The 13,185-nt window shown below is 35.7% G+C and overlaps 1 protein-coding gene across 1 annotated transcript; it reads right to left on the reverse strand.

The window, feature by feature from the left end:
* Window positions 1–6,510: 6,510 nt before the first annotated feature.
* LOC145118851 (putative RING-H2 finger protein ATL21A) lies at window positions 6,511–10,766 on the reverse strand. Its single transcript, XM_079054513.1, has 3 exons — window positions 10,427–10,766; window positions 9,944–10,352; window positions 6,511–7,077 (listed from the first exon to the last, which is right to left on the reverse strand). The coding sequence occupies exons 1-3, from the start codon at window positions 10,700–10,702 to the stop codon at window positions 6,611–6,613; spliced, it is 1,152 nt and encodes a 383-aa protein (XP_078910639.1). The 5' UTR covers window positions 10,703–10,766; the 3' UTR covers window positions 6,511–6,610.
* Between the last annotated feature and the right edge of the window lie 2,419 nt (window positions 10,767–13,185).

Here is a 13,185-nt window from a genome sequence, read left to right on the forward strand (position 1 = left end):
CGCCCGCTGCATCGGGACTAGTCCTGGCATCGGACACGTTCCGACATCGGTCCCCGCCTGGCATCGAGCCCCGCTCGATATATAGATCTGTCTCTCCTAGGCCCCGCCTGTCACTAGGCCTCGCCCGCTAAGCACGTACAAGCATATAACATAACACATAACATATAAGCTAAACATACTTGACCGTACTCCTGATCTAAGGCCTCGCCTATCTTGGGCCTCGCCCCTGTCCTGTCCTGCTACTGATGAATCATGGAACCCCGTCCATACTCCTGCTGATAGTGAGATACGGGCCCCCGCCCACACTCACTTCTCTCCTATCTCGGGGCCCGCCCCTGCTGTGCTAATAATGAGATACAGAACCCTGTCCATACTCCGCTAGTGATGAGATACGGGACCTCGCCCACACTCACCCCCTACCAGGCACATACAAGTATCACAAAGACAACAAGTATAAACTAACATGCAAACATTCCTCGGGCCTGCCTCGGCATCGGACCTTGGTCTGGAATAACCTACATATCTCTATCCTCGGGCCTTACCCGGCATCAGACCTTGGTCCGGAAACATACTATCATACAATGCCTAGGGCTAACCCCCAGGTCTTCCTATCATACATAAACTAAATGGGCCGGCATTGTGGCCGTAGACCCATGCACACAGTGAGGAGACTCACCTCGCACTGCTGAAGACCTGATGATAGTCTTCTGGCTGCTAGTTGGAAATTCCCGAACTGCTGCTCATTCGGCTCCCCGAGCTACTAATATCAAAATAACACTTAGGCCAAAATACCCTCAATAGTCAAACTAGGTCAACCTTGTTCCAAGTCAAAGTCAACAGTCAATGGTCAAAGTCAACGCTGGAGTTGACTCAACTCACCGAGTTGCTTCATCAACTCGTCGAGTTCTAAAAACTCAGAACTCTGAAATCCTGAACCAACTCGTCGAGTCAACCCCTGACTCGCCGAGTTCCCTGGTTACTCAGACTCGGGATTAACCGAGTCAACTCGTCGAGTCATCCTCAAACTCGTCGAGTTCCTTAGAACTCAAAACCATGCAAAACCTTGGTCAACTCGCCGAGTTGTTCCATCAACTCGTCGAGCACATGCAAAATCCATAATTGAGAAAACCCTATCCACTCGTCGAGTCACCGTATCGACTCGCCGAGTTCATGCAGTAACCAAACACGGGAAAACCCTCTTCAACTCGCCGAGTTGGCTATCCAACTCGCCGAGTTCGTTCAGTCCACTTCTCATTCAGACGATTCTAAGCCAAACAATTGCTCCCAAAGGTAGATCCAACCTCTTAGAGCATGCTTTCCACGTAAAGTTGCAACCTTTACATGTAAACAATTCCCAAAAGCCAAAACTAAACTACAAGGAAGGGTTTTGCTATGGAGGAGGGCTTCAAGCCTCAAAAGCTTGAGACTTTAATACATTATGGACATTGGAGAGTCTAGATCTGAAGTTGCAACTTCAGATCGTGTTCCATGCAAGCACTAGACCACAAATGTGCTAGGAATGGCCATAAAGCTCAAGATGAAGGGATCTATCAAATGAATACTCAAGGTAACGACTTGTTACCTTCTATTAGCTTCCAAACTTAAATAAAAGCTGGATCTACACTTCCTTCCTTGATCCTTGCTTCCAATCTTCAAAGATGTGCACTCCAAATGAACCTTTATCTTCACAAAGCTCAAGAAATGGAGTTGGGTGGCTAGGGTTTCGTTTCTGGACTTGACAGGGTAGTAAGGGGGCTGAGTAAGAGGCCTTATGTTCTTTAAATAGGGTATAAGTCATGAAATTAGGGTTTCCCAAACCCTGACCAACTCGCCGAGTTGGTCTCCCGACTCGCCGAGTCGGTCACTTAATCCACGACTTAAAAGTCAGCTCCTACTCGTCGAGTTCCTCACTGGACTCGGCGAGTAGACCTCTTGACTTGGAGTTTTTCTTTCTTTTCTTGACCTTATGGATTCTTGGTGTTACATATAATAACTTATATTCCACTAATTAAGGGATGTATACCTATCTAACTAAAGGTCTGATCCTAATCACTAAGATTACGGATCATATATCTATTATATATATACGTATAACTGCCTAATATACAAAAGTTACTTAGATCATTGGTTCACACTGGCGTTGATAAGATCTGATGCTAGCGTTGGTGGTGGTGGTCAGCGTGCAATGTGTTTGACTCATCAGATCATAATGTGTCGCCTTACAATTTCCCCCTGTCTGATGTTGTCAAAACTAATCATCAACAAATTTTTTACGTGGTTGATGAATTACGTGTAATGTAGTGTACACATGTGTACATATGTATAAATTAGCTATACTTTAGTAAATATATAGTAATTGATGTATTACGTGGTTGTGAGAAAAATAAAGCGGAAAAATCAATGTATGGTGCTTGAAAACTTAAAAGTTAGGATTGTTCGGTCAGGAATCCGTCAGTAATTTCTGAAGGATTAGCGACAAATTGTCAATATCCGATGGAAATCCGTTGCTAATTACCAATGGGACACTTCTAACTTTCGCGTTTTCAAGCACCCTACGTTGTTTTTCCGGCCTTATTTCTCTCTCACATATATTATACATCAATTACTATATTTTCCACCAACTATTGCTAATATACACATACGTAAACCCATGTATGCCATCGAAACCAACATTTCAATTCAAATTTTCAAATTTTCGAGCACCAAACATCGATTTTTTCTCACGCCTTTATTATACATCAATTAATAGATATTGAACAATATATAGCTAATATAGTACATATACACGTATACAAAATCGGGATCTCGTGTATTAACATGTATTTAAATGTTACAACATAAGATGAGTAACGGGCTTCGATGGTATGAAAAGGTGTCTGTATGTTTATATTAGCTTATAACTTGTTTAATATAGTGTAATTAATGTCTAATAAAGGTGTAAGAAAAATAAAAGCAGAAAAAACGACGTTTTATGCATGAAAATGTGTAGATTTGAATTGAAACCTAAGTTCCGTAGTACACATGGGTGTATGTATATGTATATTACCTATAATTTAGTAAATATATAGTAATTGATGTATTATGTGGATGTGAGCAAAATAAAGCGGAAAAAACAAAGTATGGTGCTCGAAAACTCGAAAGTTAGAACTGTTCCGTCGGAAATCAGTTGGTAATTTCTGACGGATTAGCGACTAATAGTCAAAATCCAACGGAAATCCATTGTTAATTACCAACAAAACACTTCTAACTTTTGCGTTTCCGAGAATTATACGTCGCTTTTCCCGCTTTATTTCTCTCACACATATATTATACATCAATTACTATATTTTCACCAAATTATAGCTAATATAAACATATGTACACCTTTGTATGTCATCAGAACTAACATTTCAATTCAAAATTTCAAATTCTCGTGCACCAAACGTCAACTTTTTCGCTTTATTTTTTCTCACAACTTTATTATACATCAAATAATAGATATTGAAAATTTTTAGCTAATATAGTACATATACACGTATACAACACCGGGATCTGTGTATTAATATGCATTTAAATGTTACAACATAAGATGAGTAATGAGCTTCGTTGGTATGCATGAGTGTTCGTATTTGTATATTAGCTTATAAGTTTTTTAATACAGAGTAATTTATGTATAATAAATGTGTGAGAAAGGTATAAGCGGAAAAAAAACGGCGTTCATGCTCGAAAATGTGAAATTTTGAATTGAAATGTCGGTTCCGATATTGTACACGAGTGTACATATGTGTATATTAGCTATAATTTGGTAAATATATAGTAATTGATTTATTACGTGGTTGTGAGAGAAATAAGGTGGAAAAAACAACATATGGTGCTCGAAAACTCGAAAGTTAGGATTGTTCGGTCGGAAATTTGTTGGTAATTTCTAACGGATTGGGGAAAGATAGTCAAAATAAGTCGGAAATCCGGATTTCCGACAAAACACTTCTATCGTTCACATTTTCGAGAACCAATTACTATAATTTCACTAAATTATAGTTGATATACGCATACGTGCACCCGTGTATGCCATCGGAACCAACATTTCATTTCAAAATTTCAAAATTTTGAGCACCAAACGTCATTTTTTCGCTTTATTTTTTCTTACACCTTTAGTATACATCAAATAATAGATCTTGAACAAATTATAGCTAATATAGTACATATACACGTATATAACATCATGATCTCGTCTATTAATATGCATTTAAGTGTTACAACATAAGATGAGTAACAGGTTTCGATGGTATGCACGAGTGTTCATATGTGTATATTAGCTTATAACTTGTTCAATATAGAGTAATTTATGTATAATAAAGGTTTGAGAAACGTATAAGCGGAAAAAACGACGTTTGTGCTCGAAAACTTGAAAATTAGAATTGAATGCCGGTTCATATAGTGTACATGGGTGTACGTATATGTATATTAGCTATAATTTGGTAAATATATAGTAATAAATGTATCTATAGATGTGAGAAAAATAAAATGGGAAAAACAACGTATGGTGTTCGAAAACTCCAAATTTAGAACTGTTACGTCGAAAATCCGTGGGTAATTTTTGATGAATTAGCGACAAATAGGCAAAATCCGTTTCAAATCCATTGCTAACTACCAATGGAACAGTTCTAACTTTCAATTTTTTGAGCACCATATGTTGTGTTCTCCACTTTATTATTTTCACACATATTATTCATCAATTACTATATGCTCACCAATTTATAGTTGATATACACATATGTACACCCGTATATGCCATCAGAACCAACATTTCAATTCAAAGTTTCAAATTTTTGATCACCAAACATCGTTTTTTTGCTTTATTTTTTATTACACCTTTATTATACATCAATTAATAGATATTGAACAAATTATAGCTAATATAGTAAATATACACGTATACAACATCGAGATCTCGTGTATTAATATGCGTTTAACTGTTACAACATCAGATGAGTAACGGACTTCAATTGTATGTACGGGTGTTTGTATGTGTATATTAGCTTATAACTTATTCAATATAAAGTAATTTATGTATAATAAATGTGTGAGAAACTTATAAGCGGAAAAAACGATGTTTGTGGTCGAAAACTTAGAAATTAGAATTGAAACATCAGTTCTGATAGTGTACACAGGTGTACGTATGTGTATATTAGCTATAATTTAGTAAATTTATAGTAATCGATGTATTACGTAGTTGTAATTTATTATTTTCTGATTAATTATAAGTAATAACAAAAATACTTATACTATAATAAATAGAAAATTAAATTATTTGGTAAGTATATATATACTATTTTAATTATAAAAATAAAAAATTGTTTAATTCCTAATAGTAATAATTATTATTTAACTATTTTTATAATATTACTAATAAAAAAAAGTTAGTTTATTTTCTAAAAAATCATTTTCGTCAGAAATCCGTCGGTGATTTTCAACGGAATACCGGCGGATAACTGAGGTCACTAATTTGAATTAATAGATACTAAAAAAATTATAGCTAACATGCTGCTCGAAAACTCGAAAGTTATTTTAATTGTTATTTATTGTTGTTGTTGTTATTATTATTATTATTATTATTATTATTTATTAATTAATACCAATCGTTATGAAAATTAATAATTAATAATAATTATTATATTATTTTAATTAAAATAGTAAATAGTTATATAATTAACAATTCAAATAATAGTAATTAAACTATTTTTATAATAATAATAATAAAAAAGTTGATTTATTTCATAAAAAACAACTTTGTTGGTAATTTTTGAGTAATTATAAATAATAATACTAATACTAATACTATAATAATTACCTGAGTTGAATTATTTGGTTAATAATTATATATTTTAGTTATAAAAGTTAATAGTTTTTTAATTACTGATATAAATAATAATAACTGAGTTATATATATATATATATATATATATATATATATATATATATATATATATATAAATATTGTCAAATTACTAATGCTAATAATAATAATTGAGTTATTTTTATAATATTACTAATAAAAAAAGTTAGTTTATTTTCTAAAAGATCATTTCCGTCGGAAATCCGTGGGTGATTATCGACGGAATACTGACGGATAGCCCAAGTCACTAATTTTATTTACAATCTGTCGGTATTCCGTCGGTAATTACTAATTACCGACAGATTTCCGACGAAGTTATTTCAGTCGCTATTGTGTCAGTATTCCTTGACTAATTTCCGACAGAAATTTTTTGTCACTAGTTTTCGTAGGAATTCATTCAACTTTCTAGCAGTGGGTAGATAGATACACAATATTGACAGCTCATATACCATATTATAAATTTATATTCACATGAACATCTTTTCATGTTCATTATCAATAATATGAGATTATAACATACACAAATGACTTGCAAACACAAGGCCTATGGTATGAGTGTATACATAGACATGTTATACTAACATGGATAGATAGCAAAATTTGAGTCTTGTATAATTTATCTTTTTTTATATTCCTTAAGAGTTAACCATATAACCTTGTTTTTATACATAAAAATATACATGTAAATATATCAAAATTCACAATTATTTGTTCTCTGCGATGAATCTAAAGAACTCAACCTTGGTGATGCTGACGACCAAGCTGTATCCAATGCCGAACTGTAACCAATGCCGAACCTTCTGACGTATTCCTACACATCGGACAAGCCGCATTCAACATAAGCCACTTGTCAATACATTCAGAATGGAAATAATGATTACATTCCGGGATTGTCCTCAACGACTCTTTAGGCTTGTAACCAGAAAGACATATAGCACAAGTAGCATCATCGTTAGGCAATCTATAACTCTCTCCAAGCACGGTTTTTGGGTAGGACTCAATTGTGTGCCAATCTAAGCCTGTTCTTGAGGCCAATTGTGGGATGATTGTAGTCGAGGAAACGTTAATGCTTTGGTTACGAGTGTTGTTATAGCCTTGCATTTTAAAAGATGCATAACATACAAGTCCAATGACACATATTAATGAAGGTACACCGATGCCTATGAACAAACCGTATTTAGCAATCCCTGTAATACCTATACCTGTGTACAAAAAAACATGTATTAAAAAGAGAATCGAATTCAATGCAACATATATTGAGTTTTCATGGTAGAAAAAGTCTATTTACTAGCATGTTAAAAAAAGGAAAAAGATAGAAAAAAAAAAAAGATAGACTACATCATGAGAACCTAAACTATACTAACATGATTGATGATACTTATTCCTCATTTTAAATTCCAAGCAATTGCATGTTAGATATCATTTTTGACTTAGTTGTTAGTGTAGGAGACTATTAAGTATATATAATGTTTTTCCAAAGATACATAATATTATTTTAAGTTTACCATTTCGTAAATTAAAATATAAAAAAAAATGTTTTTAATATATCTTCTTTACCTTAACTCAATGTACCTTAACCCTAAACTATACTAACATGATACTTACTTTTTTCTCATTTTAAATTCCAAGCAATTGGATGTTAGATGTCATTTTTGACTTAGTTGTTAGTGTAGGAGACTATTAGGTATAATGTTTTTCCAAAGATACATATATTATTTTAAGTTGACGATTTCATAACATAAAATATAAAAAAATGTTTTTAATATATCTTCTTTACCTTAACTCAATGTACCTTATGCATAAAACTATGTACTACATGTATCCAAATGAACCATTAACACTGTAAGGCTGGACGGAATGGTATGCGGGGAGGGGTGCGGGAAGCGTCCCGCATGCGGGAACACCGCACCGTCGGTGCGGGAAGCGAAGCGCGGGAAAGAGGGTGGGTGGTGGGGATGCCGCGTTCTCACTCTTCATGCTATTCGTCTGTTATTTATTATTATTATTATTATTTTCTTTTTTTGCTTCAAAGGGCTATATAGCCGTTAATATATATATATATATATATATATATATATATATATATATATATATATATTCCTTTTATTAAACTATAAATACCACAACATCCACCATTTTTTTAATCCATACCTTATAATTCTATCCAAAAAATATTAATCAAAATGTTATCATCTTCATCATTCGCTTCGACGGCTCTAGAAGAGGCTAAGTTTATCGGTTCCGTCATCGCGAAAACGGTTGCATACTATCAAAACAGACTAGGCGAAACATCACGTGCACGATCTAAACCAAGAAAGCCGCGGTTGTGTAGAAATCACGAAGCCGGACACGATCGTCTTATAGAAGATTACTTTGCAGATGACGCCATCTACGCTGTAAAGTTTCGTCGTCGGTTCCGGATGAGGAAGGAACTATTCTTACGTATTGTTGGCGATTTGGAAGGCCGCTTTCCATATTTCCAATGGAAAATGGAAGCGAGGTGGATAAAAGGTTTCTCTCTCATTCAAAAATGCACGGCTGCAATTCATCAGTTACCATATGGCATGGGCGCAGACAAATGGGACGAGTATTTTAGGATGTCAGAGCGTACCGTGCGGGAGTGTGTGTACAAGTTCTGCAAAGCGATCTGTTTGGTTTACGAGCAACGATATTTGCGCAAACCAACTATCAACGATATCCACCAATTGTACACGGTGCATGAAGACAAACATGGATTCCCTGGAATGCTTGGTAGTATCGATTGCATGCATTGGGGTTGGTCATTATGCCCCAACGCATGGCGTGGTCAGTACACGAGAGGCGACCACAAAGAGCCGACGATCGTTCTAGAGGCTATCGCATCACATGATCTTTGGATATGACATGCATTCTTTGGTCCAGCTGGTGCAAACAATGACATCAATGTGCTAGACCAGTCGCCGGTATTCAACGATATCTACCTTGGAAAGTCGCACGATGTACATTTTCAAGAAAATGGGGTAGCATATAAGCGTGGATACTATCTTATTGACGGTTGATATCCTCTCTTGTCTGTTTTTGTGAAATCGTTTACATGTCCTAACGACCCGAAAAGGAAAAAGTTTAAAGAGGCGTAAGAGTCAGCTAGGAAGGATGTGGAGCGAACATTTGGTGTACTTAAGAGACGTTGGCAAATACTAGCAATCGGGGCAAGGTCATATGAAGTGAAAAGGTTACATCATGTAATGTATGCATGTATCATATTGCATAATATGATTCTTGATGACGAAGGAATAGCGATATGTCGGTACAACGAAAATGAAGTTTTGTCAAATGTCGAAGGATTAGCCGTTGGTACACAAGAGTATAGGGCAAATAGAAGAGAAGTACACAATCGCGACATTCATCACGCCCTTCGTGCTCATTTGGTGGAGCACATTTATAGGGCTCATATTCAGCCCCCGATAGAGTTTTCTTACGATGATTTGTTTGACGAATCAGACGAGGATTCTGATATGTTCGTCGAGAACGAAGATTCCGATGACGAGAGTGACGTTCGGGAGAATGATGAAGACGATGAGGTCGATGACGAGGACGATGATTCCGAATGACGTATTTTGTTTTTTTTTTAAATTAGGATATTAATTATGTTTTCTATGTTGTGGGTTGTTTGATTTTTTGTTTGCGTTTTTTTTTTAATTTTCTACTTATTTAAATATTAGGTTTAATGTAATTTTTATTTTAATTAATGAAATTTTTTTTATTTTCAAATAAATTTTATATTTAGTATTAATTTAAAAATTATAAATCATATAAAAAAAATAGTGAGAGAAACCTTCCCATCCATTCTTTAGGTTTTAGGCGAGGAAAAAGACATATGACCCACAAAAAGTGAGGAAAGTTTCTCATCCCTCCACTCTAATCATTAGTAAAAACATCCCTCCACTCTAATCATTAGTAAAAAAACTGTATGCATAACAAATGTGAAACCACATGTATGATGGATTGGAAGAACCTCTCAGGCTAGCTTAACAAGTAGTAATTCATGCATAAACGTATGTACTGAAAGAGTCGGAAGAGAAACTTTACCACGGGAAGAAGAAGAAGAAGAACTAACGCAAATGATATGTCCATCATCACTCCTCCATCCACAGACGTCGCCTTTCCTTTCACAAGATCCGCAGGATGGAGTGAACCACACCAACTCCAATCCCTCTCTTATGTCGCTGTTTGACCTGATCGGCACCATGATCGTCTTCATAACCTTACAAATCGAAGGCATAGAACGAGAATCGATCGACGCAGCAAATACAGAGTAATTTCCGCTGCTCAAGCAAGGGAACGGCACGCCGGGGTACATGAAACCGGAGTTCTGTAAGGAGCAGTTGTAAAAAGTGTAGCTCTTCATCCATAAGATACTGTAACTGAATGGCGTGTCGGTTACATTGACGTTGATTATTCGATTTGGTCGGCAGAATTCCGGATCTATGTAGATGATCTGTGAATCGTTTACAGGTCTCTGATTAGAGACGTGATGTCAACTACTTTTTGGGTAATGTTTTGGAAACGAACCTGTGAAACGTAGGAAATTCTGTTGACGATATATGAGCGAGATGATGGAAGTCGGATGATTGTTCGGTTTAGTTCGTTACAGGAGAGGTCAAAACCGGGGAAACCGCACCGGGCTGGTTGCCGGCCGACGATACGGAACGGGAACCGAACATCTGGTTCGTGGGGGCCGCATGCAGAGGATGGCAAGCAGTCGTCGTTGACACTGGCGATTGGTTTGAGTAAAAAGAAGGAGAAACTTATTACTATTCGTAAGAGAATATGTTCCTTCTTCTCCATGTAGTTGGTAATTCACCGGCGTGTTAAGGTAAGAGGGTAGTTATTCATATCATTCGAATTTATGTTACTTCCAAAACAAACTAAAATACCATTCGAATTTGTTATTAATGTACTTTTAAATACTTTTTATTTTGTTGGTCATTATTCACAGGAGGGTTGTTGGAAAAATTCAAAACTAAACAACGCGTATAAAAGAGCTCTTAGGTTCAATTTCATGTATATATTAATTCACCAATTAAATTAAATAAATAAATTAATAACTAGTCGAACCAAAAATAAGGTTTAGAGTAAATTACACGAATGGTCAGTGTGGTATAAGGTAATGTGTGTTTGGTCCCTAACTTGTTATTTTAACTTGGTTTGTCCCAATAGTTTGATTTTGTTGTGTCTTTGGTCCCGACGAGCTTAAAACAATTAATATACTCTTGTTTATTGTTTTAATTATTTTATTTAGGGTTGTGATACTTCCACGGATCATTTTAATATATCCACTGATTTTTAAAGAAATTGACATTTATACCCTTCGTATTTATATTTAGAGTTTATTCAAAGGCATTGGCAGATTTTTAGTAAACCCTTATACCAAACGACAAACATGCATACACTGTTGCTTATTTGGGCGCTGCAGTTCTGGGCCGGAAAATAGTGTCTTCTATTCTATTTTGACAACAATCTTCATCCTGCAACTCCTTGGATTTAACAGCGCTTTTATGGGGGACCAAATACCTAGACCCAAGCGGGTGTAATACTTGATACTAGAATAGCCTATGGTGGTGCCTGCAAACACAAGCAGAGGGTAGTGAGTTTGCAAGCAGAGGGTAGTGAATGGCGATTGTTGTGTAACCTCTTCTTCTTTAAACCCCATGGCTTAATTGTTTGTAAATACCTTCATCGGTATTAACTCCAGTGCACCTCTAGTTCATGTATTTCATTATCGAGAATTGTGACTGATAATAGGTTATTCGATGAAAAACCTCCAACCAATACCACCGCAACAAAGCCCTGGAATCTTTTTGATAATCAGTTCCGAAGAAATCTCGGACAACACCACCACAACAAAACCTAAAATAGATAGAGGTTCTCCTTGGTTGCCGAAAAAAACTACGGCGAAGGGGTTCTCCTTGGTTAGTTTACAGGTGTCACTGATGATCTGCAACATCGTTCTTTTCGGTTTGGAAGATGTTCGACCTCACCCCTGACGTTTTCAAAACCTCCTTTGCGAGCCTTCATCTTCATCCCTTGAAAGACCACAAGCAAGGTGTACATTTTATGACCCAGTTGAGATTTTAGGTTACAGAGACTGGAGAGGTGGTTTTTTTGCTTCCAGTTTTGCAACAATGGGGTTCATAATCGCCATAGAAGAGGGTGGCATAGGAACAGGGGCTGCCGGCAAGGGAATCCAATGCACAAGGTTGTGGAGAATAGAGAAACCTTTGGATGAAGACCGGAAAGCGAAGTTTAAACGGCAAATGAGCAGAGGGAGATTGAGATTGAGAGAGTGAGAAGCAGTTGAATAATTGATTACACTCTAAATATAAATGAGGGGCACAATTGTCATTTTGTTTTAAAACTCGGTGGATGCATAAAAAACTACCGTGGCAATATCACTTCCCTTTTATTTATTATTAACTTTTTTTTGAAACGACAGGTGTATATTAAATAAAGAAACCAACATAACACTTGAAAACGATACAAGTGGGACAAAAATAGAATACAAAAAATAAATTTTTTTAGGATATAAACTATATCCATTATATAGATCAACCAGGAAGAGAGATACACCAAAAGTAGCAACTTAGAGCATGAGATCCAAGAGAGGACTCGATCAAAGAGGCCACACTAGAATTACGAAGCATCTAAGCAATTGTGGGAACACCACATTAAGACTTGTTGCATCTATATGGACATTTGTTGTCTTAATTTCCCACAAGAATAACAATGTACTTTCATAATTGTGATCATATCATCTTGATACCACATCGAGTTTAATTGTTTTGGGTCCCATTATTCTTAATTTCTTATCTCATCAGAGTTTAAACTTTAAAGAGCACCAAATTTGCCTCTAACATCGGTTTACCTCCTGCAACCACCCATCACCAATACCAACTTCAGAATCATATCGATTCAAACATATAAAGCAAACCATTATTAACCACATTGCCGAAATTCAAAACTCAAAATCAATTATGGTAAAGGAAATATGTAACATCCTAATATTATGATAAAATTTTTCATTTTAAAATCAATAGTTTTAATCATCAAATTGTTCCAAAACATTCATAATATACAATATCAAAATTATCATAGTAATAATATCCAAAAAGTGCATAAATCATGAGGGGATGATGATGTGCCATCATGCCGGGCTCTTCCATTTTGTACCAGAATAACTTGAAACCATAAACATAAATTGTAAGCATGAGGCTTAGTGAGTTCCCTCAAAGTACCACATACCAAACATACAACTGGGCCTAGCCATGGGG

This window comes from Lactuca virosa, chromosome 6 (assembly GCF_052849685.1).
Source record: "Lactuca virosa cultivar CGN04683 chromosome 6, Lactuca_virosa_CGN04683_v6, whole genome shotgun sequence".
In the NCBI taxonomy this organism is placed as follows: Eukaryota; Viridiplantae; Streptophyta; class Magnoliopsida; order Asterales; family Asteraceae; genus Lactuca; species Lactuca virosa.